This window comes from Asterias amurensis, chromosome 11, assembly GCF_032118995.1.
Source record: "Asterias amurensis chromosome 11, ASM3211899v1".
Taxonomy (NCBI): domain Eukaryota; kingdom Metazoa; phylum Echinodermata; class Asteroidea; order Forcipulatida; family Asteriidae; genus Asterias; species Asterias amurensis.
In genome coordinates this window covers 8,166,751-8,193,661 of record NC_092658.1, presented here as the reverse complement: position 1 = coordinate 8,193,661, position 26,911 = coordinate 8,166,751, and the positions used below count along the sequence as shown (strand labels likewise).

Genomic DNA, 26,911 nt, shown 5'->3' with positions numbered 1-26,911 from the left:
GTTAAAGTTGTTTGGGGGTTACTCCGCCTTCCCCTTTTGTGACGTCAATCGAGGCAGACTTTGCCTTTATGCGTAGAGTAAACACACGTGCAAATAACATGCAAGTCCAAGTCATTGAGTTCGTACGTTTTGAAAAAGTTGTTTTCTTGCATTCGTATTAATGCTGGATGCAGCAAAACAACTACAGATGGGGTCAGTCTGCATGGTTGGTCAGACTCACAAGAGCAATAGTGCCTAGTGGTTCGGTCCGACGTCTTTTTCAGCACTGTGCAGCATTTTCTCTTCAATATCGCGCCTCGAACAGCGCCCTCTCGGGTCGGGCCTACTCTTAAATTTGTAAATAAGATAAGAACTAATTTTTTTAACCTTAGTTAACTGTTTATTCACATTCCACTCATCAAAACACATAATTATATTAGTGACAAAAGCTTTATTTCGACAAAATACCACTTCCAGGTGACTTTAAAGGAGCTAATTCACAGTTTACTCATAAAGCCATAACTCATCTTTAAATTATTCTCATTCTTTGCAGTTATCATTTAATCGCATGAAGATGAATGACAGAAAACCCTCGTTTACTTTTATAAAAAATTTAAAAAACATTGTTTGGCAATGGAAAAAATGATCTTTGTTAGAATAACAACTTAGATTAGTTGAACACCAAATGGGGGAGCCTTTGTATTGCCTTATTCGCATGATAACTAAGGGCCTTGCCCTTCATACAATTTCTTGTTTTGTGTTGCCATTTGCCATTTTTCTTTACATTATTGTTTTAAAGTAGTTGGTTTTACAAAACAGTTTGTGAAGATTTGTATATTAAAGCAGTTTGAATAAAATTCGAATTTGAATGCAAAATTGAATTCGTTGCACATGAAAAAGAAAAAGCATACTAGAAGCAAAATCATGTTCGCTTCGGTGATTCTTATTAAATGCATCATTGTAAATAGGTAGTAGACATTCAACTTAACGGTCAAAGTGTAGTCTTGAATGCCTATAAATGAAATAGAATGACTAAAGCGAATCTGCACGAGAAAAACGAAATCACGTGTGCACGAAAACGAAATTGAATGCAAGAGCTAAAAATAAACCCTAGTTTATTTTAGAGCATTAGAGGGAAAAGCGTGAATTTGACTGCAATAAAATGCAATTGAATGCATGTTTTTTTGCTGAATGTGGCTGGGAAAACCTATTCTTATACAATAAAATTATATCTAGAGAATATTACATCATGTGAACATTCTCGTAGAATTTCCAAGTTGGTGGAACTGTGTTGACCTACATACTGGCATTGTTCAGCCACCGGTAAGGTCTCATGTTACAAACTAAAGAATATTCTTCAGTGATTTCGAGAAAGTAAAGCCTTGCCTGAACAAACAAAATGCAACAATAATCATGTCTTTTTCACGCACGATGATATGCAGCAGGCCGTGTGTGTTGATGTGTACTAACCATCTTAGATCACGTGATGTTGGAAGCGCAATCGGTCTATTCAGCCACCGACGATTGTAAGATAAATAACAAATGGCGTACGTAAAAGCTGTGATTAATTAACCACTATTAAGTTGACCAAATTGTCCGGCTCAAAAATTTGACACGCCCAGAGTAAGCCCTATATTAGTCCACAAGGTTCTGAAATAAATTTAAAAAAACAAACATTTTTTTTTTGTCATAACGCATTTTGTGCGTATTAAAGATTAAAAAAGGCGTCAAGTGTGGTTAAAAAACCACTAGTTGGTGGACCAAAATGCCAAGCTCAAAAATTTGATACGCCCAGTATATTATTCTATACAAGGTTCTGAAAAAAAAAAAAAAAATGGCATTACGATCAAGGGTACAAATTATTTTCTAATCTTGTCTTGCAACGCCTATGCAATGACGATTGAAAATGACGTCTAAAAATGAAGGGTACAAAAATTATTCTTTTCAAATTGTTTTTAAGTCAACAGCATTGTTTTATGTGCGGTATTAAAATATATAGAAAATGGCGTACATTAGTGTGATTAATTAACCACTAACTAGTGAACCAAATTGGCCAGCTCCAAAATTTGATCTGCCCAGTATATCAGTCTTAAAGATTATGGAATAAAAAAGCAAATATTTGTCTTAATGAAGGGTACAAATTCTTTTCAAATTGTATTTAAGTCAACCGCATTGTTATGTGCGGTATTAAAATATATAGAAAATGGCGTATATTAGTGTGATTAATTAACCACTAATTAGTAAACCAAATTGGCCAGCTCCAAAATTTGATCTGCCCAGTATATCAGTCTTAAAGATTATGGAATAAAAAAGTAAATTTTTGTCTTAATGAAGGGTACAAATTCTTTTCAAATTGTTTTTAAGTCAACCGCATTGTTAGTGCGGTAAAATATATTGAAAATTGCGTATATTATTGTGATTAATTAACCACTAATTAATTGACCAAATTGGCCAGCTCCAAAATTTGATCCGCCCAGTATATCAGTCTTGCAGATTCTGGAATAAAAAAGCAAATTTTTGTCTTAATGAAGGGTACAAATTATTTTCAAATTATAGTTATGTATTTACACAGTATATTAATGACACAGTGTAACACAAACGATTTAATTTTTGCCTTTGTGTTTGCGGGTCATTTTGTGACGTCTTGTTAAAAGTTTATTTCTTTTTTCATTGTTTTTTAATCATAAATACTTATTAAATTGACATATTATCAAATAAAAAGTTGTGGTTTATGGCTAGTATTTCAAAGTTCGTTCGAATAAAACAGATCTTCATCTTCAGAATTGAACCTCCCTGTACTGTATGCGTTCTATTTTCCGAATACGCGGCTGGCTTTTTCCGGGAATACGCGGCTGGCTATTTCGGGCCCAATACTGTGCTAGGTTCAGTTCGGTGAAATGTCATGAGTGCAATACCAATTGGAAGAGTCCATTTTCTGTTGTAGGAGTGTTTGCGTTGTGGTGGTTCTTTTAACACAAAATTTATTGGAGATTAATCCAATCTTAAAATATTTTTAATATTAAGAAAACTTTCAATTTAGTTTCAAAGGAAAATGTTTCTGTGGCGTTGCTAACGAGTTATTTAAAAACAATCTTAAATCATAAAATAAACGCCGAACCCCCCTTCAAACAAAAAGTTGCAACTGTTTGTGCTCTATCGTTTCCGGTTTTGAGAATCTTGGGTAAAATTCAAGATGGCTGCGCCCATGGCTGGAAAGTTTGATGGAAATCTATGTGATATTTTGCAACATGTTCAACAGATAGACACATTCCTCGATGTTATGTTTGAGTTCCTGTACAGAAGGTAACTTTTTCAGTGTGCTTGTCTAATCCGGTTTTAAGTTTTAGCTCAATAAGCTCACGATTTCAGACTTTCTTTACCAACATAAATTGTACACGACGAACTTACGAACCGAATTCTTACGAACGACGAACGCCACTCACCACCTCACGCCAGCCCATGCCCAACCAAAGCCCGTCTGTCGTACGTTGGTTGAGATGTTTATACACAAAAGTATGGTGGCCCTGAAGGGACACAGCCAGTCGTGAATATTTTCGCGACGTCGTATATTTATTCACGACAAGTCGCGAATATTTTCACGACTAGTCGCGAATATTTTCGCGACTAGTCGCGAATATTTTCACGACTAGTTGCGAATATTTTTTACGACGTCGTGAATAATTCTGCGACTAGTCGTGAATAAATTCGCGACTAATCGTAAATATTTTTTCCAGTAGCTTGAGTGTGTAATTCTTACACGGCACGCGTAGAGAGCCAATCTATGACGATTGTAGCCACTCGGTTATGTGTAATGGGCCCATGTTTTATCCAGTAGAATTGTTATCATAGTTCGAAAAAACAGTGTCTGATTTTCATCAATATTTCGGGGGTTTTCAAGGTTGAATTGCTCCAAACCCAAATAATTCTGAATGCTAAAGGGATTAATCTTTCAGTTAAACTTGGTGGGGGATTACGTGATGCGTTGCACCCTGCCGTGTCGGAACGAACTCGCGTTTCAAGTTGGAAATAACAACGCAAATTGCTCTAACATTTCAGGTAAAGATTTTCAAATTTATTTGCTGAAATTGTCAACACATTATAATTAAACTTATCATTGGGTTGTTTGTAAAATTTACCTATTGTTGATCCGACTACGCCGGGGTTAAAAATAGATGTTTTCATTTCTTAAAAAAAATAGTTGTTTTCATGAGTGGGTGAGACGTCGCACTTTTAAAAGTAAGTTTTTCTAGCGTTTGTGTTTTTCAAAACGGGTCGTAAAATTTATGGTGTCAAGGTCATCGAAAATTACATATTATTTTGGACAGGAAGGTCGTATGATCATGATTTTTATTTTATTTAAAATGTTGAGATTTGCTTGTTGGGATTATTATGATATAAACTCAAAAATAAAATGTACTCGATATTCATCATTAAGAAGGAGCGGGTGACATATAACGTTATGTTTTATCTGAAAAGTGAAAGTGCCAACGTTTATTGCCTAGCATAGGATAGCCTACTCCTACTAAAGTACTAGTAAAACTATAACGTTAGGCCTAGGCCTTCCGTAAGGGCCATACGTCAACGTTAGTTTTGTTTAAATAACCCACCATCGATTTGCAAGAGTCGGAATTCTCCTCCGGATCCATCATCATCGTACGGGACAGCTTTTACTTAGTATTACTAAGCCGTCAACGCGAATACAGTAATTACACACTCAAGCTACTGAAAAAATATTCGCGACTAGTTGCAGAAATATTCACGACGTCATGAAAATGTTCGCGACTAGTCGTGAAAAAATTCGCGACTAGTCGTGAAAAACTTCGCGACTAGTCGTGAAAAACTTCGCGACTAGTCGTGAAAAAATTCGCGACTTGTGAATAAATTCACGACGTCGCAAAAATATTCACGACGTTGCAAAAATATTCGCGACTTGTCGTGAATAAATTCACGACGTCGCAAAAATATTCACGACTGGCTGTGTCCCGTCAGGGCCACCATACAAAAGCCCCACTTTTTGTGGCAAAGCTTGAAATTACATGCACAGTGCACCGGGGCGGGGGGGGGGGGGGGGGGGGGGGGGGTGGGATCCATACCCTGCCACCGCTTTTTTAATCTTCTTATCTAAGAATTAAATTAATTTTATTATTGTGAAATTGTATTCCTTTTGTTTGTAAACTAAAACATTTTTTTTAAATGGTACCACTGGCAGAACAAAAATAATAATATTATAAATAGTAATAGTGGCTTCCATAGATACACCAAACATGACTGTATCATGATCATGATGTATCAAGTGACGTGGAACATCACAATAACATCAATAATTATATCATGATGCATCAGCAGTTATTGTTTGTTTATGTTTATACCACCAACAACGTTGATGCAAATTTCCCTTATCTTTAACTTTCAGGACAGACTTCTATAAACTGATGCGCCATGAGCACGACACAATGGGGTTGCCTCCAGGAATGGCTAAAAAGTTAGTCATGAAGGTGAGATTGATCTTATTCTCTGAAATATCTGTTTTCTTTTTGTCTACATTTTATTTTTCACAAGTGTTATTTACCTTGTAAGTGTGGTGCCACCTTGTGTCTCAATCAAAAGTCCCCAATGTGTCTTGTAGATTTAGACAAATATTAAGTCATCTTTGGCTAGTAGTTCAGTTGTTACGGAGAAAACCCATAGCAGATTTTCTTTTTAAGAGAAATCACAATTTTCATTATTTTTTGCTTTATCTGCTAACCAGGCTTTCACAAAGTATGAGAAAATTGGCAAAGGTCCTCAGCTTGAAGAGTTGGAGAGTTCTTTAATGGGTAAGACCATTTTTATTTTTGAGTCCATTTGTTTTTAAAATTATGAAATACATTAAAAAACAACTTTGTAATATTATTTAATTAAGAGTTGATTGACACAAAATGTTCTTATATATGTTATTTCAGACTCGGGGGTCTCCCTTAGCAGTGTTCCTTTGACCAAATGGCAGTTAGAACTCCTGGGAACACCCCAAGTAGTCCGAATGGCTAGATCAGTGTTGAAAACATTTATATTTCTTGAAAAACAGACAAGTGAAATGTCAAACTAAATAATAATCCTGCTGGCAAGTCACAAACCAAGTTAAGGGCAACTCCCCTGCTTACATATATTATTTGTTCCTTCATAAACCATGTTTTTTGTTTGTTCCCTCTCTTTGTCTGTTGACATTAAAACAAAATTTTAGCGGCTGTGCCAAGCCCAAGCAATACAGTTGAGATTACGGAACTGCCTGATGTTGAAAAACCTTCAAGCAGGGAAGTTGAGAGAAAGTCGGAAGACGTGGGAGAAAGAAAAGAAAGACTCACAGACGAGAAGAATGAGGACAGAGGAGAAGTTGCTGGAGAAACTGTGAAACAAGATTTGTCATCAACGACTTTACAACAAAAGAGGTACATGCGTGTGTCAACATATTTTTTGTCATTCTTTGTTCAACCCAAAATTAAGTTTGAATTTACCCAGTCGTTTCCCTTGTGGTCTATAATCTAAAAGTCAAATAGTTTTAACTCTTTACATTTTTTATTGTGGGTTGAACAAAGAAAACCTAACTGGAGCAGGATTTTCAGAACCTTAGACCCCCAGATTATCCTGCCGGTGGTCTACCAACTGAGGTTTCTAGCCCTTTATTTCTAATCGATAAGGTAAATGAATTGCTTTGATTCCAGAACCAGTGCAATGATATCATCAGCAGACACCTACAACGGGGCGTTAAGGGAAAAGTACGCCTGGGCTCAGACATTACATGACCTTGATGTCAAGGTGTTTGTTCCAGAGACACTGAAGAAAGCCAAAGATCTCAAGGTGGAAATTAAAGAAGATTCAATTAAGGTAACATTGGGAATGAAGACGAGGACTTTTTCTGTCTTTGCTGCTGCAGTTCAGTATGAATGTATGTTCAAGTAGTCCTACAGTTTTTTCAAAGTCTTCACTTAGGCTCTGACTCCGAACTCAGTTTTGATGTCGATGCACCAGGTAAAAGGCACATTGCTTCAAAAAATGACCAAGCAGGAGCAGAAAAGGTCTCACACTTTGAAGAGCATGTTGTTTAAAGAGCAGAGCCATTTTCTAAATAACACTTGTTATATTGATTGATTGATTGATTGATTGTTATTTATACTTAGTTTTGTTATGTAATTGTGATCATGTGTCATTGAAGAATTATGTGGAGTGTATTTTTATCTTTTAAATTTTGTATATGTGCAAACTGAGGAAATTATTTTCATACTGGCATGATGAATAAATAATTGACCTGACTTGAATTGAATTGTGCAGGTTGCTGTTCAGAGTCATCACGCGGGTACGTCAGAGCCCCAGGTGTTAATTGAGGGCAAGCTGACAATGAAGATCCGCTGTGATGAATCAATGTGGAGTCTGCATCCTGGCAGTTATGTACAGGTGCGTTGGGAGTGTGCTGTGGAAAGTGAATTCTGGAAAAGTTGTTCATTTTAGAATCTGAATCGCTGAAACTAACAAAATGTCCTGACATCCCTTGAAGCTCATCGCGTGATATGCCTTAAATTAACTAAACAGCCATGTGAATGCGGCCAATGTAATTTTCATTTCAGGCACTTCCATTGGAAGAGTCTTATAGTCTGCACAACACTGTACATCATATTTGCACATGAGTTTTTATTTTGTTTGCCCCCGCTCAAACTTGGACAGCGCGCGCACCAACCTCACAGTGCGTTATATTTATACCATGAAGTCTGCACTTTACTTTGAAGAAGAAGAAGAAGAAAGGGGCACCAAGGCAAAGACCAGGGCAACAGAGACCATGGCCACCATGTAATTCTGGACCTAAAACCTCTGAGAATTATCTTCTTATATCGCACCTAAATCTTGTTCCTTTAAAGGCACTGGACACTATTGGTATTACTCAAAATAATTGTTGGCATAATGGTTGAGAAAGAGGTTATTTCTCACTCAAATATTAAGAGACTTCAGGCCTGAACTTTTTTTATTGGCAATTGAAAGCACACAAATTTGTGCAACACTATTTGTGTGTCACTATTCTCTTGCAACTTCAATGATGAATTGAATCAAAATTTTCACAGGTTTGTGATTTTATGCATATGTTGGGATACACCAAGTGAAAATACTGGTCTTTGACAATTACCAAAGGTGTCCAGAGTCTTTAATGTTCATCATCTCTATTCTGATTGCAGCTCAGCCTTGAGAAGCACAAGGACGCCTGGTGGCGTGCGGTGGTGCAAGGAGAACCAGAAATCGATAACAAGAGTATCTGTAACGTCCAGAATGTCAGCGATATGGATGAGGATGCCCAACAAGACTACCAGAGAGTCATGTTCGACATGGAACAGAAGAGACAAGGAAAACCAACAATTAAAGAAATGGTAAAACTAACTTTTAACTTTTGCTTTCTTCATACCAAATTGGACCTCTTGGCCCAATTTCAAAAAGCCTTTAAGCAGAAAATGTTTTGGTTAAGCAAGAAATTACAGAGGTACCAGTGACAGCAATTTTAACTTTATGATATCTCCACGGCAGTGGAATATATAGCAAGACAAATTTTCAAAAGAACATAATCTACCCAGCAAGTAGATACACATGGTGTTACTTCAAACCAATATACATTGATACCTGAAAATGCAATTCCTGAAATCCTATACAGGAAAATGGCTGTTTGTTATTAAATTTTGTTTTATTACGTCCGTTTATTTCTAACAGGAGACACAGGAAATTCTACGGAAAGCTTGGAACACTGACGGTTCACCCTTCAAGGGCACCGAGTTTGATCCCTCCACATTGAACATTACCACATGATGTTGTTTTCGCATATGTGATTAGCATATTTGAATATTCATTAGGTGAGGTTTGCAGTAGCAGGGTGTGTAAATCTATTTTGAGTAGTGTTGGTTCTGAAAAGATCCGATGGTTGACAACTCAAGAACCATTACTTCTCAAAAGAGATTTACACATTGTGCTACTGCAAACCTCAGGCCTGATACTTAACGGAGGCAACGGAGGCGATTGCCTCCTTGCCTCCGTGTCCCCTGGTCATCGCCTTGGTGCCCTTGAAATGATCCAGTACAAATTTGCAAAATCATCATAGGGTGCCCTTTACCAAGAAGAAAATGCCTTGGTGCGCTTGCCCTTTCAAAAACGAAGCATACAGCCCAGAAACCTCATTTTATTATACTCCCACCAGACCATGCAAAGTTCCACATCCTACTTAATGTTCTTAAAAAAGTACTGAAATTCGTTGAGGATACACCCTGTTGTTTTGTAATCCATTGATCCACAAAAAGAAGAAAAACATATCTTGTGTGACCAACTTAAAGAATAATTTATTTCCATGCAATGTTTTTCTTTTTATTTGAAAAAACAAAAACAAATTTGGTTACACAAAGTGCACATGTTTTTAAATGCTGAATTACAAAGTCAAACAAAGCTGTCAATTTCCATCACAATTAGTGCTTGAGGTTCTTTTGGGAAAGAAAAAAAAAATCATATTTTGAGATTTATTTGTACATATGTATGATCAATGTGAATTCTTACTAAATTATAAATTTCCAAACAAATTCATATCATAAAAGATATACTTTTGGTGAATATGCCTGGCAATAATGGTGACTATTGTACCTACCAAAAGTGCGAACTGAGTTCTGAATAACAATACAGGTACCTTTTGAGGATGCTGGGTGGCAGCAGACTTAATAGGTAAGTCAAATCTAACTTGCAAATGGCTTGTTGGTCCACCGTCTTTAAAGGAACAGGTTGCCTTGGATTGGTTTATTAAAAGCGTTTAAAACCGTTTGTTATGAAATGCATATGGTTAGAAAGATGTTATAAAAGTAGAATATAATGATCCACACAAGTATCACTCGAAACTGTACGGTTTTCCGTTTACGTCGCGAACTATCACGGTCGGCCATTTGTGGGAGTCAAAATTTTGACTCCCATAAATGGCCGACCGTGTTAGTCGACAGGGTAAAAAGAAAACCACGCAATTTCGAGGCATATTTGTGTAGATCATTGTATTCTACTTTTACAATATCTTTCTAACCATATACATTTAACAACAAACGGTTACAGAACGATTTTCAAAGACCAACTTGACCGATCCAAGGCAACATGTTCCTTTAAGCTTGTACAAATTAATCAGTCTTAAACTATAGCACTTTGTTAACAGACAATCTATACTCAAAGTGGACTTGTGAACAAGTCGTTTAATGTTTGTCGTGGTGGTTGAAAGGCTCGCGACTACGAGCAAATTTAAATGGGGCACATTCAGGAGCAAGCATTATCGCGAAAGCAGTTTAAACATGCGAGAGTATGTACCGTGACAAACATTTATTTGAATTGTCAACAAGTCGATACTGAAAATTGTTCATTGGGCTTATTATTAATCTGTATGATAACATGCCAAATTCATTCCAAAAAGTCCTAGGCTTTTCTTTGTACATAAATGTATATTAATTGTTTATAGCTCACTGCTTCAAGTTGTGCTTCAAAATAATGAAACAGTCAAATAAAATATCGCAAGCAAGTCGAGTGAAATCCATCGGAAGTTAAATGAAGTAAATTAATGTCATGTTTGTTTATGATTGTCCGCACTCGACCAAGAGATGTTGCTGATTAAGATGTCCAACAGTCTTTTAGGGTTTAATTTCCAGTTGTATTACACATCATTAACCTTAAAATGGTTTAAAGGTCATTCTCTTTGATGCTGACCTTTCCATATCAGCTTTACCGAAGCAGTCTCGGTAATCTTCACTTTTATTCCCAGCTGGGTTTGTCTCCACCGTAAAGACCTTCCCTAGAGGTCATACCTTATCTAAGATAACTGACCTGAAGTGTTTGCTATCCAGTCATCCTCTTTGATTCTGACCTTTCACCGAAGCAGTCTTGGTAATCTTCACTTTAATTCCCAGCCAGATTTGTCTTCACCAAAAAGCCTCCCCTTAGAGGTCATATCTAATCTTAGATAACTAACCTTGTTAAGATAACTGACCCTTACGGGTTTGCTGTCTAGTCATCCTCTTCGATTCTGACCTTCCCATGGATGTCATATCAGCTAACCGACTTTGTCTGACCTTCTGCATTCTCTTGCTCCTCATTTGTCATTGAATCTGTTTCTGGGACGATGTCCAGGCTCTGACCTTTTGCATTCTCTTGTATCTCTTTTGTCGTTGAATCTGTTTCAGAGACGATGACCTTTCCTCCCTTGAGAAGGCTCTCCAAGTTGAGGACGGTCTCCTTCTCAACCCTTTTATTCCTGTTTCCCTGCATCTCCTGGATGTACTCAGTGAAGAGCTTCTTTAAGGCGGGCAGGCAGAGGGGCAACTGGTCAAGCTCTGAGAATGACACCTGTCAATAAAACAACATAATAATGATGATAAGAACACTTTTTTTCACGCGACTGAAACCATCAAGTAAAGATGCTCACGGTGCAGACCCTGTCCCCCTCCCACTAGGGACCCTGCCTCCTTCCCCTACGGACCCTGTCCCCTCCCACTAAGGACCATCTCCCTCCCCACACTTACCCTCATGTTGTCAAATGCCAAACCCACTCTGTGACTGAACTCCTCATTGAAGAATGGGATCTTTGGATAGCGTTGGCTGAAGTGGGTCAGAAGGATAAATTTGGCATCCATCTTCTGTCCAACATCGATCGCTTGAGAAATCATACTGAGAGGCAAACAACATAATTGAGGGGATTAATTTATTCAAATAAATTTAAAAGTATCAATTAGCCTCTTGATTTCTGCTTAAGCTGTTCAAAGGTTAAAGCTATAAACATCTGAGTCCATTTCATGGCGCTGCTTACTGCAAATTTTGAACTTGCGGTCCCCTGTAAACGAAACAATTGTATCAGCACTAAGCAGAGCCATAAAATTTGACACTAGTAAAAGAAGTATTATTTAATGAAATTACAAGATTTGCTGATTTTCTATCAATTCACAAAGTGCACCGGCCATTAAATGAAACGGGAAGTGTTTAGTTTATGTGATGGGTCAGTGTGTTTCCTGCCCTTTTCCTGGCCACAATCTTCACATGTCCAGCCCGATGGCCAGTTCCATTTCTCTGTGTGCAAGAAGTGTGTACTGTTTACATATAAAAAGCAGAGTCTAGTATTCACTGCGAACCACAAAAAAAGAACAAGGAACGAGGAAATTTCATATGCCTGGTTTATGTGACCAGTAGAAGTACCGTAGTTAGGTTCATTGTCAATAAGTACCACCAGTGCTTACCTGTGGCGTTTCTTAACTGCCTCAGCATCCAGACCATCTTCTAGTGTAGCTTCATGTATTAAAACATCCGCATCTTTACCTAATAAAAAGCAACACACAAATCAAATAAAAAAATGGAATTCGTGCATTGGTGATATTACTAATTATTATGGCTAGCTAAGCGGAAGGCTTATTAAATGTCCAGGTTGAGGTGCTTCGGCCAGAGCCAAGTTTCATACAGCTGCTTAGGCACACAACAAGTTTGCTTACCATAATAGGGTTTATTAATTTTGGTTTTTACCCATATGCACCGATGTGTGTTAGCACTGTATACTCAGTACTTTCCCCGAGTCCTGTGAAAAAATATCACAGGCATGTTACTCGGGTGGGATTGGAACCCACGACCCTTGCAATTCTAGTGCAGTGTCTATATGGGTAAAACCAAAATTAATATTCTTTATCCCTGATGCAAATTTAACATCTATCATAATAGGGTTATCGGCAAAAATAACATTCCAAATGATGTCATATGTCACTGGTTGGCAGCTTGTTTTTGCGTGGCCTGGAAATTTTTGTGGCTTCGTAAGCTCTAGAAAATTGAGCCTGGTTCATACTTCCTGTGAATACAAATGCAAATTGTTGCTGCCAATGTTGAGCACAGTCATAGAGTTATATATAAGAACTAGAGGGCACACTGGCTTATATACGCGCCCCGGCATGCGCGCAGGCGGCCATTTTCTAAGTTGAACAAAAAGGCATTGCTTAGCGTGTGTTTGTGCAGCCATTTTGTAAGTTGACAAAACAGGATCGCGTCAGCGTTCAATAAACACAAACTCCAATGTGTACTTCATATTCAACGTGCATGCAGAATGGTGCACGTGCTTTCTCGCGGTCCCGTCACGTTTGTGCAGGAAGCATCACCAGTGTGCCAAATTTGTGGCGTCAGACTTCATATCACATTCGCAGGAAGTTTGAACTGGGCTTTACTGTGCAGTGTGCATGTTAGGCAACACAACATCTGTTGTGGTTTGAGTACAATACCTGCATGGACAAGGTTATGACTGGGCATGCAGTCACCGGAGTAAACTAGCTTCCAGCCGTCTTTGTGTTTGATCACTAAGCCGTGGCTGTTGAAACAATGAGGCACTGGAACTGTCTTGTACTGGAAACCGAATGAAATAAGGCCATACAAATTGAAAATCACACTTTAAGTTTTCAGTAGAAATGAAAATAAGTTTCTCTTTCAGTTTCAAAATCATTTAGATTGTTTTTAATTAGCCTGAAAACTTTGTAAAAACTGATAAGTCATAGCGCCAAAATATCCCTGAAAAGATGCTCCAGGCGCTGTACTAAGTCATAAAAATGCAAAAATTAAATCAATAAAAACATTCAAAAAATTAGTTAAAAAGCAGGACAGTTCTTTCAGAACTGAGAAGTCTCCTGAACACCCAAACAATCTACTCCGCGGTAGTAGTATAAAGCAAGACAGTTCTCTAAGAACAAACTCTCCCTGGCAAGTAGATACACACATGGTGTTACCACAAACCGAATATATACCAAAAAATTACTGTCAACAATTGCACTTCAAAACTAATTAACGCTTAAGCGAAGAGAGTCTGCAAAAAGACAAACGATGATCTCTTAAAATGAATTTACCTCTGTCAAATCAAGTCTCGCTAGTAGAGACTGTTCATGCCTGGAAGAATCCTCCAATTTACCAGACAGTGATTGAAGCTCCACAAACCTATATTAATAAAGGAAGAGCAGCCATGCTTGAAAATCCCCCGAGCTGAATAAATACACTTGAGAATTTCCGAGTGACCTTCATGTACACATTTAAGGCTTTTTGATAACAACTGTTCATTTGGCAAATTATTAGAAAGAAACTTTGTTTCTTTTAGGCAATCCATTGGGTTCCAGCTTTCTTTTAATATTTTTCAATTTTGCCTGTGAAGGTACTTTTTTTTTTACAATTTCCTGTGAAATACAGTAAGTATGATGAACTATACCTCATCTGTTGAATGAAGGACTCGCAGGAGGTGTGATAATTATTCAGCCATATTAACATTCGCTTTGGTCCAACCAGGATCAGATCTCTATTAATGTCTCCTCTTTCCATCTTCATCATGCAGGGAAACAAAAACAAATATTAAATTCACTTTAAAGGTATAGAGTCATAGACAGTTTGTTGTCATAGACAGTTTGTTGTTTGTTAGAAAACTGTGACAATTAAATGATAAAATGCACCAAGAGAAGAGAAATGTTTTCTTCAAACTTACCTTCACCCTTCTCCACTCGCGAAGAATTTGCATAAGGCCCTGCAGAAAAGTTACAGAAAATTGCACAAATTTACTTCAAGAATCTGATCAGTCTTTTCTGTTTTTAAAAGAACTCTTAATTTGGGAGGCTGATCAGCATTAGTGCGGCTACAACGTGTTAGAGCCATAGGCATGCAGGCGCCTTTTGGTACCCAGCCATATCGAGCCATAAAAAACACAAAACCCAGCCAGTATTATAATTTTCCGGAGGAAGGTAAACCAGAAAGAAGACTTTGTGGCATAAGAGAAAACCAACACACAACTCTATTAACATATGGCCCTAGCCGTGAATCGAGCCATTGCCACAGTGGTGAGGGGTGAGCGCTTTACGCACTACCAACCCATGCCAACCAAAATACAACATGAAATCAAAAGTTTCTACGAAGTTGAGCACACTTACCCCATGGTGATCCGCATGAATATGCGAAACAAAAATGCTCTGCAAATTAGCCAAAACATCATCAGTTCGGTCGCCATAGAAACGCTGAAGTTGACCAAACGTACCTTCACCACAGTCCAATATCATGGATTGCTTTTGACTGCAAAAAAACAGGAAAAAATTTAATTCTGAATGCAAGAATTGATATTTGCATCTGAACGGATGCTGAACTGAGCCCAAGCCAAGGTTTTAGAAAGGCCCCAAGACTGTGTCCAAACTAGTGGCTGTGGCTTGATAGTCACATGAGCATGACTGGAGTATACAAACCCCATAGAAACACCCATAGCAACAGCCATAGCTGTAGCCACAGCCGTCAATTTGGACATGGCCTAATCCACTTTAAAATTTAAGGTCTTTCTGAAACCACAGAAGCAGAGGTGAATTCTGAAGCCGTAATTAATTATGCCGTTTCGAAAAGATCCTTTCAGTTTCATCATACCTGATGTTCAGTAGGATACCAGTGACATTGCGTTCCTTGTTTGGCATTGCCGACCCAGTGCCAAAGAAGACTAATTCCGGGTATTTCGCAGTCTCCACCGATGGTCGCTGCTTAAGTTGATTACCAAGCTCCTCCTGAGTGTCTTTGAAGCCTGGCACAGCCATCGCTTCCTGGATGAACGGTTCATTGCTTGGTGATTGGATGAACTCCCTGTAAGAAGGAGATCATTGGATAAAAAGCGCATTCATTCAAACCATCTAATAGACTTAATAGATGTTAAATTTGCATAGGGTTCAAAGAATAATAATTTTTGTTTAACCCTTAAAGTAAAGCACTGTACACTCTACTTTCCGCAGTTCTGTGAAGAAAACAAAAATCACAGGCATATTACTCCAGTGGGATTCGAACCCACAACCTTTGCAATTCTAGACGAGGGTAAAGCCAAAATTAATATTCATCTAAGAGACCTTATGCATTGACACCATCACACTGCTATCTTAGAGGTAAAACAACGACAAACCATGTGTTCATGTCCAGCTGCAGCACAGTGCTGTCCGATATTATTAATCAGACATCCAATCTTTGTGTTGGATCGATGGATTTTTACGCAGGTCACAATAAGCGCATTGTTTTTAGTACTCACCTATCCCAGCCTGTATGAGGTCTAAGGTGGTATCTCATGTAACTCTCTGCCTTGCAAACCTTTGCATCTTTCATCTACAGAAAGCAAGGAACACGGTTGTCGAAATATTAGCTTAAAAAAACATCTTTTGAAAAACCTTGAAAGAATCTAAACAAATAATATCAATATCAACTCCTTTTCAATCAGTCACTTATTTCTAAGATGTAAAGCAAGATTATTCTTTGCTGGCCAAACGTTTTATGCGGCTAGGGCACCGTTTGAACTTGTGATGTCACATGCAAGGGCAGGCCTTTGACCTCACTCTTAAAGGGGCACAGCAATTTCCCTCAGGTAAAGGGCTCTTCTATGAGGAAATTCGAAATTTGTATCAGAACTTGGCTAAGGGCACCACAGTAAAAGCACAGGGCACCACAGCAATTACTGTGGGTGTAGTGGGTTATTTGGAGGCCTCCAAGGGGTCTATAACAAGAGCTGAGAAATCAAAGGACTATTATAATAATAATTTGAGGGGCTAATCATCCTTACTCGCAGCTAAGAGCTGAATTGTGAAGGACGCAGGCTACAGCGTGTTCGAGAAGCAGGCATGCAAGGGCGCCTTTGGCTGCCAGTCACATCAACCCATTATGACCACGGAGCACAGCTAAGATGGAAAGTGTTTGATTTTTCCCGAGGGAGGAAAACCGGATGGTGCGGAAAACCCTCAAGGCACAGCAGATAACCAACGCACAACTCGACTCACATATGGCCCTAGCTGGGCACCGAACCGGGGTCACCTTGGTGAGAGGCGAACGCTTTACGCACAAGCCAACCATACCACCAAAGTCATACTCACAATTGGACTGCTGTTATCACCTATTGCTTGTTTGCAACTGCCGGCTTCATGGACAGGAAGGAGGGGGAAGATGCCAGGGTGGACGAGGTTGAGTTTGGCTTGAAGCCGTCTGCAGCTCTCGTGTGTTACCGCCCGGCAAGTGCTATTGAAGACAATGTGTTCTGTGGCTGGACCAAACCTACGGTAAAGAAAGGTAGATAAATCTGTGGATCAATTAATGCTAAAATTAAGGAGTTAAAATGAAGGGGTTTGCCCCAGTGTTCCTCGTTTGATTGGCAGCATATTGCGCCACAGCACCTTGTAAACCCATGGTGCTATGTAAAAGGAGTAGATCTCATTATTCAAACGTAGTCCCACATACCTTGCAGGAAATACTGTATGTTAAAGCGCCTTGAGTGTCACTGAGTGCCGGATAAGCGCGCTATATAAGAAGCCACTATTTGTGTCCTCAGAGATGATGATGTTTTTAGTTTTACCTGCTCATCCAGCTTTGATATCTGTGATCATTCAGGACGGTTTCCGGGCACATGTGAATCACCAGCGAGACTGCGCTGTCACTGGCATCAGCTTGGTGTCTGAGAGAAAGAACAGATTCACTTTAGTATCACCATAAAAGGCACTGGACACTATTGGTATATACTCAAAATAATTGTAGCATAAAAACTTACTTGGTAGCGAGCAATGGAGAGCTGTTGATAGTATACAACATTGTGAGAAACGGCTCCCTCTGAGGTAACGTAAATTTTGAGAAAGAAGTAATTGCTCAGTAAAATATTTGAACTGATTTCGAGACCTCACTCGTGAGGTCTCAAAATCAAGCATCTGAAAGCACGCAACTTCATGTGACAAGGGTGTTTTTTTCTTTCATTATTATCTCGCAACTTCGACGACAATTGAGTTCAAATTTTCACAGGTTTGTTATTTTATGCACATGTTGAGAAGACAGGTCTTTGACAATTACCAAAGGTGTCAAGTGTCTTTAGAGGCATGGCTATTTTTTGTGGAAATGATACTTTTGAGAAATGAGGAAAACAATGCAGTGAAAATAATTTTTGTCTCAGTTTTAGCATGTAAAACATATCATTTTTGCCATAACTGGTAAATACGTTTTACATGCTAAAATAATGTTTTTCTCACTGATACAAAAATTATTTGTGTGACTTGTTTCACTCACATCTCAAAAACCACAGCACCTCAGCAAGTAATATTTTTAAGGGAAGCTTTCTACCATCATTATCGTCAAACCGTGTAAGTTTATTGCAAACCTGTGGACATCGCGTTTTGTGTCCTATAAAAAGTACCCAAACCCTTTAACTATCGCAGTTATGATAGAAACGAGTGATACATTTTAAAATTAATAACTGAGTCTTGGTACTGTACACACCTTGCAAGGCCTTCATTGTTGGTTACAGATTCCACAAACTCCTCCGACGGACACTCTAAAACTGCAAAGAAAATAAAAGCAAACCTTTGAATTTTTTTATTTTTTTTATTCAACATCCAACAGCGCAAGCGCCAATTACAGGATGGATAAAAATATTAATATTAAACATTATAAAAACAGTTAAACATAACAATAAATTAAGGAAGTAAACAAAACATATAAGTACACGCATGGCAAGAGGGGAAAACCCCTAAAAAGAACAGACAGAAAACATGAAAGACCCAAAATGGACTAATCACTAGGGTGGCAAGATGAGTGAGATAAGTGGCACCATTCATTGTATTGAATCCATTGAGATGAATTAATTACTCAGTGTGATTGATTAAAGCACCATACAGTAACTTAGCACCAAAACTGTTGGGGTCTAATTGGTCACATGTAAAGCATGATCAGTTTACTTGTACAGTCCTCAGTCCAACACCATACAGTAACTCAACATCCAAACTGTTGGTGCTCTGACTATGGTGGTTAGCCTGGTCCCATGTAAAGCATGATCGGTTTACTAGTACAGTCCTTAGTCCAACAACATACAGTAACTCAACACCCAAACTGTTGGACTCTGATTATGGTGGTTAGCCTGGTCCCATGTAAAGCATGATCAGTTTACTAGTACAGTCCTTAGTCCAACACCAAACAGTAACTCAACAACCAAACTGTTGAACTCTGATTATGGTGGTTTGCCTGGTCCCATGTAAAGCATGATCAGTTTTCTAGCAGTCCTGAGTCCAACTAAATCAAACAAAACATTTTGTGGTTCTGCATACCTATGAAGGTGATTCCAGGTGTACCTGGGTCCATAACATCCTCAGGTTTGATCTGGAAAAAAAAGAACAATTATGTCCAATTAAAGGCAGTGGACACTATTGGTAATTACTCAAAATAATTATTAGCATAAAACCTCACGTGGTAACGAGTAATGGGGAGAGGTTGATAGTATAAAACATTGTGCGAAACGGCTCCCTCTGAAAGTGATGTAGTTTTCGAGAAAGAAGTTATTTTCAACGAATTTGATTTTGAGACCTCAGAATTAGATTTTGCTGTCTCAAAATCAAGCATCTGAAAGCACACAACTTCTTGTGACAAGGGTGTTTTTTCTTTCATAGTTATCTCGCAACTTCGACGACCAATTGAGCTCAAATTTTCACAGGTTTGTTATTTTATGCATATGTTGAGATACACCAAGTGAGAAGACTGGTCTTTGACAATAGTGTCCAGGAGTCGATTTCACAAAGAGTTAGGACTAGTCCTAACTTAGGACTAGTCCTAAGAGATATCAAAAACATACAGCTAGTCCTAAGTTAGGACGGGTAACTCGTCCTAACTCGAGATAAGACTAGTCCTAACTCTTTGTGAAATCCACCCCAGTGTCTTTAACTCTTTTAGTACCAAGGTCCTACATGTACAATCTATTTTATGTATTCTGATGGTGCCATTCTCATACCAGAATAACAATTATAATAATAATAACCCTTCAGTTTTGATTTAAATGGTTTCAGAATGGTTGGAAACAGAGTTCCTCAACACAATACTCACTTCGACTCCATCATCAGTTGTCACAGATTTACCACTCTTGAGAATACTGTACGCTGGACCACTGAAAAACGATACCATAAAAGCTTGGGGTTATAATAGTAAATATGTATTTATTTTATTTTAGTTTTTTTTTTTTTTTTTTTGTTTTTTGTTGGGGGGGGGGGGGGGTAAGCAACATTGTATTTAATATGGTTATCACATATATGTAAGAACACACTTTTTCTTTAATGCAGCGATGTCTATACATGGACCACAAGGGAAACTGACGGGGTAAATTTGAAATAATTTGGGTTTAAACAAAGCAACATTTGCTAGAGCTGGATTAGAACTAACAACCTCCATTCCATAGGACTAGATATCTCAGTTGGTAGAGCACCGGCACGTTAAACTGCAGGTCACTGGTTCTAAACCAGCTCTAGTCAATTTGTCTTTGTTCAAACCCAAATGATTTTATGCAAGTCTGTATATACATAAACCTGCACAATAATAAGCACTGATTCTGCTTAATAGCAGACAAATAATTTACCAGCCAAAATGCTATGTGATGTGAACTGGGCCCAATTTCATGGCTGTGCTTACCGTAAGCACAGAATCGGCGCTTACGGAAGCAGGGAATTCTGTGCTTACGGCAAGCATATTTCACGGGTTAGAAGAATTTGGGCTTCTGCGCGTGCGTACTTCACGTTACTAGGCATTCTAGGCTTATAAGGCTAGCGCAGAAATTCGGAGCTTGCACTAAGCGGAGAATCGCGATCGTAAGCTCAGAATTCGGCGGTAAGCAGAGCCATGAAATTGGGCCCTGATTCTGACTAGTTCCCTGCTTATTTTTTCCTAAGCAGAATAATAAAAAATTCACTTACGGTCTAAGTCCGAGGTCTAGTGCCTTCTTCACAACGATACGCCCAGGTGTGTCATGAAGCTGTGGGCAAGAGATAAGAAAAGTTACTGTCATTGCAAAGTGAAAGGGCTGACTATGATCCAAATTGTGGTTTAGTTGTTAGACTGCACGACTTGCAATCACATGGGTGTGGGGTTCAAAAACTACCAAGCTAAGCGCTGATTTCCCACTGACTAGAATAAGTATTGTCGTTTAGTTACTGGATCACTATTTCTTGATATGCACCACTCATAATCATAGACGTTAAACCTATGTTTGTATGAGAGAGATTGGCTGTTGCCAGCTTGGTGTTTATATCACCTTGTGGGTTTACAGAGTTCCCTTGATGGGAAGATCAGACAGACAGACAGACAGACAGACAGACAGACAGACAGACGGACAAGGGTTCGGAGGCATGTTGAAATGGTAGCATTTCCAGCTTTTGGCAACCCCTGGGGTTACAGACTCCAAGGAGCTTTTGGGGACAGTATTCTCAGCACGAGAGATGTAGATCAAAGAGCAAACATTCTTATTTGAAGTAAACAGCAGCTATGAAATTGGGCCCTGATTATAGGCATCAAGAAGACTCTTACGTGATTACCTTGCATACGTAGGCAATGGTCAAATCTTCAAGCTCCATCTTTCTCCTCTTTGCACCTGTATACAGAATATAAGAACAATAAACATTTCAGGGTTCGAATTTGGGGGGAAAATCCACAAGAACCTGCAGGACTTTTCGCTCAAAATGTTTACTGGGCCAGAAATACCTTTTGCAAGTGAGAATCAAAATGAGATAAAACTTCCTGAGACAGTTTAAGATGCATTTAACTACTTTTATTTGAAGACTCATCTCATTTGTCTTTATGTGTATTGAGTCTACTTCAGTGTTGAATACCATAACGATAGTTGACTAGACTTCCAAACGAGTCATTCCAGTGAGTTCGTCACTGTGTCAGTAGTCGACTAAATGTGCTCATCAAATGCTCATCAAATGCTCATCAAAATCAGTACAAAAATGCAAGAGCTGCCCTCCCTTCATCCAACAACTCTCTTTCCTCACCTTGTTGTTAATCAGCCATCTTTGAGATGATGTCAAATGGATCCTTAAAATAATTTGTGTTTGACCAAAGAAAATTTTATTAGAGCAGGATTTGAACCATCGACCTCCAGAGACCACCAGCCTAGGGCTATGGAAGAGCACCGGCATGTTCAATCGGAGGTCGATGGTTTAAACCCTGCCCTCACTCAAGTCACTCATTCCTCACCTTGCTGCTGAACGGCCATCTTTGAGATGATGTCAAATGGATCCTTGGCTTTCCTCTTGTTTCCAGAACCCTCCTCTTCCTCCTCCAGACCTTCCTCATCACTCCCAGATAAGCCTTCAGCTGAAGGGGAGTCTGCCTGGTGACTTGTCAAGGGACTGCTTGGTGGGCTGATGTGACCCTTCTGACTGTTACCTGATGGGAGGAGGGGGAAAGCAGGCAAAAAGTTATGTTACCGTTTTTTAAGAAAATAAACGTAGACACACATCCCTAATGTCCACTTGACAGATTTCTTCTGATAGAGTGATGGTGACTAGAGCAAGCCAGTCGAAACGTTGAGACCAATTAAGAACTTACTCTGCAGTATTGACACTAATAACAAGAAGTCCCCTCAATCACCAGTAGTGGTCCCAGCAAATCTTCTACCTTCTACCCAGGTTTTGTATATTCAGTACATTTATTTCAATGCTGTCATACAAAACAATAATACAATAGCGTACATTTATGTCAAAATAAAAAACAAGCAATATAGTATGAGGTATGATTAGGTACACAATACTTAATAAATAAGCAGTAATTTAAAGACAACATTTAGGTGTAAGAATAAGCAAAATGCTTTTGTGCCCTAACCTATTGACAGAAAAACATGATACCAAGGAACATAAACAAAGACAAAGACAAGGGACAACATGATCAGACGATAGGTGTAGGCCTACAAACAACACAAAGGCGAGTCATCATTAAATGGACTCGTACTATTAAAGTCATGAATTATAAGGTTATAAGGAATATATGCATTTGAGTAGTAGACAGTAAATAATAAGCAGGACAGTTCTTTTCAGAACTGAGATGTCTCCCAAATTCCGAAAAAATCTACTCTGCTGTAGTAGAATATAAAGCAATTGACAAGTTCTCACAAGAACATAATCTAGGAGGTAAGTACTACATACACACCATGGAATGCCTCATATCCCATATTGACAGATTTTTCCCTAAGAGCTATCAAATGCTGTCCTGTACTTACTGTGTATGACTATCGGTGTGACGGCCATGATTTCATTTAAGAAGGAGCCATCTGTGTACGGTTTCACATCTGCAACATCAATTCCAAAAATAGATCACATGAGTTTTTATTCAAAGAAAATCAAAATGTTTTGATAAACTTTTATGAAAAAGGTATTGACAGATAAAGGTATTAAATCCAATATTATAAACCACAAGGGAAACTAACTGAAACTAACTGTGTAAGTTTTAAACAATTTGGGATCGAACAAAGAAAAAAATGACTAGAACCAATGACCTCCGGATTATTGTGCCGGCTCTCTACCAACTGAGCTATATCTAGCCCTATGTTAGCGGGCTCCCTATCGATAGATTTAAGACAAACATTCCTACCCATTTTGATTGTCTCATGCTTAGCAAATATCTGAAGAGCTTTGCTGAATTCTTCCTGAATGGGGGAAAGAAAAAAACAGAAGATTTATCGATGCAAATGCAAGGAACAAATTGTATTTCTGCAAGGGCATTTCTCAAACCTTGGCTTGGGTTACGGCTAAAATGCGCCGTCTGATGTTCAAACCACTGCGTGCAAAATAACCGCTGTATAGGCCTGAAGACTGGGTTCGTAATCGCTGCATTTCCACTGTGTATGCAGCGCGCCAAGCCTAAGCCGGAAACAGAGCCCAAGCCGGGGTTTGAGAAAGGCCCCAAGACTCGGAGGTGCTTTCTCCACCAAACAAAGAAGCATACCCACATGTGGTACCCAAACATATCCAAAGACCATCATTTTTAACCTCTATTCTTTTGAAGCAATTCTTTTCATTCTAGAAATACTTGCTACTGCATGTGTGTGGTACACAAAAGTTTTTTGGGGGTTTGAACAAAGAAAAGATTTTTTTGTAACAAACACAGATGTGTTAAATTATTGGAAATCTTACCAACTGTGGAGGTCCGTACAATGACAGCTTGGGCAATCCAACATTCTTCAATGTAATCATCATCCCTGGATAAAGTCATAAATTTGTGAACAAAATGGAAAACGATAATGGTTGTTGGAGCGATGCCTATTTTAAAATAATACTAATACTACTACTACTACTAATAATAATAAAAGTAATAATAACTAGTTCTTATATAGCACATTTTACAATAAGGTATCAATGCCATGATCAATGCGTTTTACATTAATGCCCTGGACATTGTGCCAATAACATTCTTTTAATCTTTCTCAGCTCCCTGAGGAGGATAAAGCCCGGGCTGCAGTTGGCGCTCTAAAGGCAGGCCTGTAGGCCTATGCTTCGTTTTTGAAAGGGCAAGGGCACCAAGGCATTTTCTCCATGGTAAAGGGCACCCTTTGAGGAAATTACCATGTCTTTTACCAATGAGAAACTGCTTAAAGGAACTTGTTGCCTTGGATAGGTCGAGTTGGTCTTTGAAAAGCGTTTGTAACCAGTTGTTATAAAATGCATATGGGTAGAAAGATGTTGTAAAAGTAGAATACAATGATCCACAATTGTTTTTCTTCTACCCATAAGCATTTATAACAAACGGTTACAAACGCTTTTCAAAGACCAACTTGACCGATCCAAGGCAACGTGTTCCTTTAAGTCCTTTCCAGAATGAAGTATCAGGCAAGTGCAAATAGCCAGTGATTTTATTTACCAATTGATCCTCCAAGGTTTTCCCATGTCATTCTGGTGAAGAAAATATGCTCCAGTCTGGACATGTTCTTCACTCTGTAAGTGTAAAATCACATTAAAATCATTTTATGAAATAATACAAGTTTCATAATTCAAGCTGCTCGTAAAAACTGACAGACTTAGCAAACTGTCTCAACTATGACCTTGTAGTATGGTATTTAGATGCTAGTTTTTTTTTATAATGATCTTGGTGCACTGAAAAAAGTACAATTGTCGTTCTTACAAATACCCTTGCTCAATGCTATTTAAAACTGTTGAATCGTTTAACCCTTATTACAGACCCAATTCCCTCCATCTCCAATAGACCGATCCATAAGCTCCCAATCACTACCCATTGCGCAACCAAAAGTCTGACACTTTTAAAGTCCGACATGCGTGCCTGTATGCTTGGCGCGCACGGCAGAGTTGTGCAGATTGGCATTGGAGTCTGGAGAGGCTCACGTGTTCTTGCTCACATGTGCGCCGTGGGTGGAGCCTATGGAGTTTATTGCCAAAGTGATTGACTCAGAAAAACTGAGGCTGGTAGGACAATATTGCGTCTCATAGGCTTTTGACATTCTTCCAATCTTATTTAAGTTTAAACAATTTGGTGTGGAGTGCGTTGAAAAAGGGCATTGGAGGATTTAGGGTTAGGACGCACTAGTTAGGACACACACTTGCCAAACTGCCTAGATCATTCACCTTGAAAAGTAAATTTAAAAGAGCAATTTCAGCAAGAAGTCTCGATTTCCATTTTGATTTACCTGTTTTCAAACATCAGTCTCTGTGTTCCTTCACCGCAGTTGAACAGAAATCTGAAAAAGACAACTTTATTAAACTGGATTCGATTGGAATGAATGTAACCATGTGTGATAATTGGGTAGGCCCTAAGTAAATTTGTTGGAAAAAGGTGGTTAATATAGTTAAAAGTGTTTAAACTTGCATGGAATGCAAGCATATTAACAACAATGCCCAACACGTTCAAAGTTTTAGGTAATCAATCTTACAAGTTTATAATCCGCATGCTAATAAAGGCTAAAACTGCGTTTCAGATTTCACCTCATGATTTTCATATTATTAATATTATATTTTTATTCTGCTAAATTATGGTTGTAATAAAAAATAAAAAATAAAAAATGCATCCAATAACATTTGTATTGTATAAAATACTCTTCTTAGCCCAAGACAATGGCTTTTTCTACAATAGATTTATATCTACCTGACAGAAGCTGCTATGACCAGCACAGAGGGTGGACAATCAGCAGTGCCACTGCCAATCACTTGGACGGAGACGTTCCCATTTCGGTCCAGTTTTAACCCTCCTCCCTGCTCACTATTCCCAGCCAGGTTACGCTGTCGCTTATTGTGTTTTTTACGAAAGGACTGTCTCTGTATTTCGGCCATCTTCCCTAATGGAGAGGTAAGAAAGTCAGAGGCGGCTGTAGAACTAATAAAAGGGTGACGGGTTTGGTGAAAAGTTCCCACAGTTCTGTTTGTAAGTCGTGGGTACGCAGGCTCAGCAAGACGGGCGACAGTGCCTGCTGCAGACGACGACCACGGCCGGTGTTGCGGCAACAACGTGCAGTCAAAATGTGTAAGACGTGCTTCAAATTTGGCACCAGGTATTCTCACACTCCCCAATGTAGTAGTGTTAAACTTCACATTTCTCCAACAGCACAAGGGTCTTCTGAAGCTGGTCTGGAATGCACAACTTGATACAGCTCGTAACTTAAGTGAAAACATTCGTCTAATGTCGAGTTGTTTTTTGGCATAATTGCACCACTCTTGCATGTGTTCTATTTTGACGAACGTTAGCAAACGGCTGTTGGATGTTCAAGAAAATTAAACGGCTGTTGCATGCATCGCACATAAATGAAGTTGCTTCTCAGAATGTGTGATCAAAAGAATTGGGGGTTCCCCAATGAGGTTGAAATAATTATGACCGAAGATGGTTACATTAAAAAATTAAAATAAAAGATAGTTTTTAGTCCATGACATACTGGTTATATGCTGTCCTTCAACTTATTAGTCAACAGTCTGAAAAATAAATTGGTGGACACAAACACAAGGATCGTGAACTATAGGCATGGATGACGAAGATAACGAATTGTTTCCTCCAGGAGACAGTCAAAGCACACTGACTGAAACGTCGAGCAGTACAAACCAGCTCTTCTTATAGAGCCACCACTACTTACAAAGAGATTTTACATAGTGTCACCGCAAACCTTACTTACTTAATT

At 38.7% G+C, this 26,911-nt stretch overlaps 2 protein-coding genes across 2 annotated transcripts; one reads left to right on the top strand and one right to left on the bottom strand.

Moving 5' to 3' along the window:
* The first annotated feature begins 3,146 nt into the window (after positions 1-3,146).
* Positions 3,147-9,759, top strand: LOC139944376 (nudC domain-containing protein 3-like). Its single transcript, XM_071941380.1, has 8 exons — positions 3,147-3,282; positions 5,393-5,474; positions 5,729-5,795; positions 6,200-6,404; positions 6,678-6,840; positions 7,285-7,407; positions 8,178-8,366; positions 8,701-9,759. Exons 1-8 carry the CDS (start codon positions 3,173-3,175, stop codon positions 8,794-8,796), a joined length of 1,035 nt encoding a protein of 344 aa, XP_071797481.1. The 5' UTR covers positions 3,147-3,172; the 3' UTR covers positions 8,797-9,759.
* Positions 9,760-10,751: 992 nt separating this feature from the next.
* LOC139944375 (zinc phosphodiesterase ELAC protein 2-like) lies at positions 10,752-26,462 on the bottom strand. The gene is made up of 24 exons (XM_071941379.1): positions 25,891-26,462; positions 25,436-25,486; positions 24,655-24,728; positions 23,931-23,995; positions 23,389-23,443; positions 23,018-23,086; positions 21,997-22,188; positions 21,333-21,388; positions 20,715-20,773; positions 19,855-19,915; positions 19,086-19,137; positions 18,262-18,322; positions 17,354-17,452; positions 16,878-17,055; positions 16,046-16,119; positions 15,403-15,612; positions 14,925-15,063; positions 14,486-14,524; positions 14,216-14,325; positions 13,863-13,950; positions 13,248-13,368; positions 12,228-12,306; positions 11,520-11,664; positions 10,752-11,343 (listed from the first exon to the last, which is right to left on the bottom strand). Exons 1-24 carry the CDS (start codon positions 26,460-26,462, stop codon positions 11,047-11,049), a joined length of 2,946 nt encoding a protein of 981 aa, XP_071797480.1. The 3' UTR covers positions 10,752-11,046.
* Positions 26,463-26,911: the final 449 nt, after the last annotated feature.

What these genes read in the sequence shown, in the direction of transcription:
- LOC139944376 (XM_071941380.1), top strand. Translation starts at nt 3,173, where the DNA reads ATGGCTGCGCCCATGGCTGGAAAGTTTGATGGAAATCTATGTGATATT. An exon ending in ATCCTGGCAGTTATGTACAG is followed by an intron (nt 7,408 to 8,177) that starts GTGCGTTGGGAG and finishes TTCTGATTGCAG; the next exon opens with CTCAGCCTTGAGAAGCACAA. An exon ending in AACCAACAATTAAAGAAATG is followed by an intron (nt 8,367 to 8,700) that starts GTAAAACTAACT and finishes TATTTCTAACAG; the next exon opens with GAGACACAGGAAATTCTACG.
- LOC139944375 (XM_071941379.1), bottom strand. Translation starts at nt 26,462, where the DNA reads ATGCAAGAGTGGTGCAATTATGCCAAAAAACAACTCGACATTAGACGA. An exon ending in AACAATGAAGGCCTTGCAAG is followed by an intron (nt 17,453 to 18,261) that starts GTGTGTACAGTA and finishes TCTTTCTCTCAG; the next exon opens with ACACCAAGCTGATGCCAGTG. An exon ending in TTCATGCGGATCACCATGGG is followed by an intron (nt 14,525 to 14,924) that starts GTAAGTGTGCTC and finishes ACTTTTCTGCAG; the next exon opens with GGCCTTATGCAAATTCTTCG.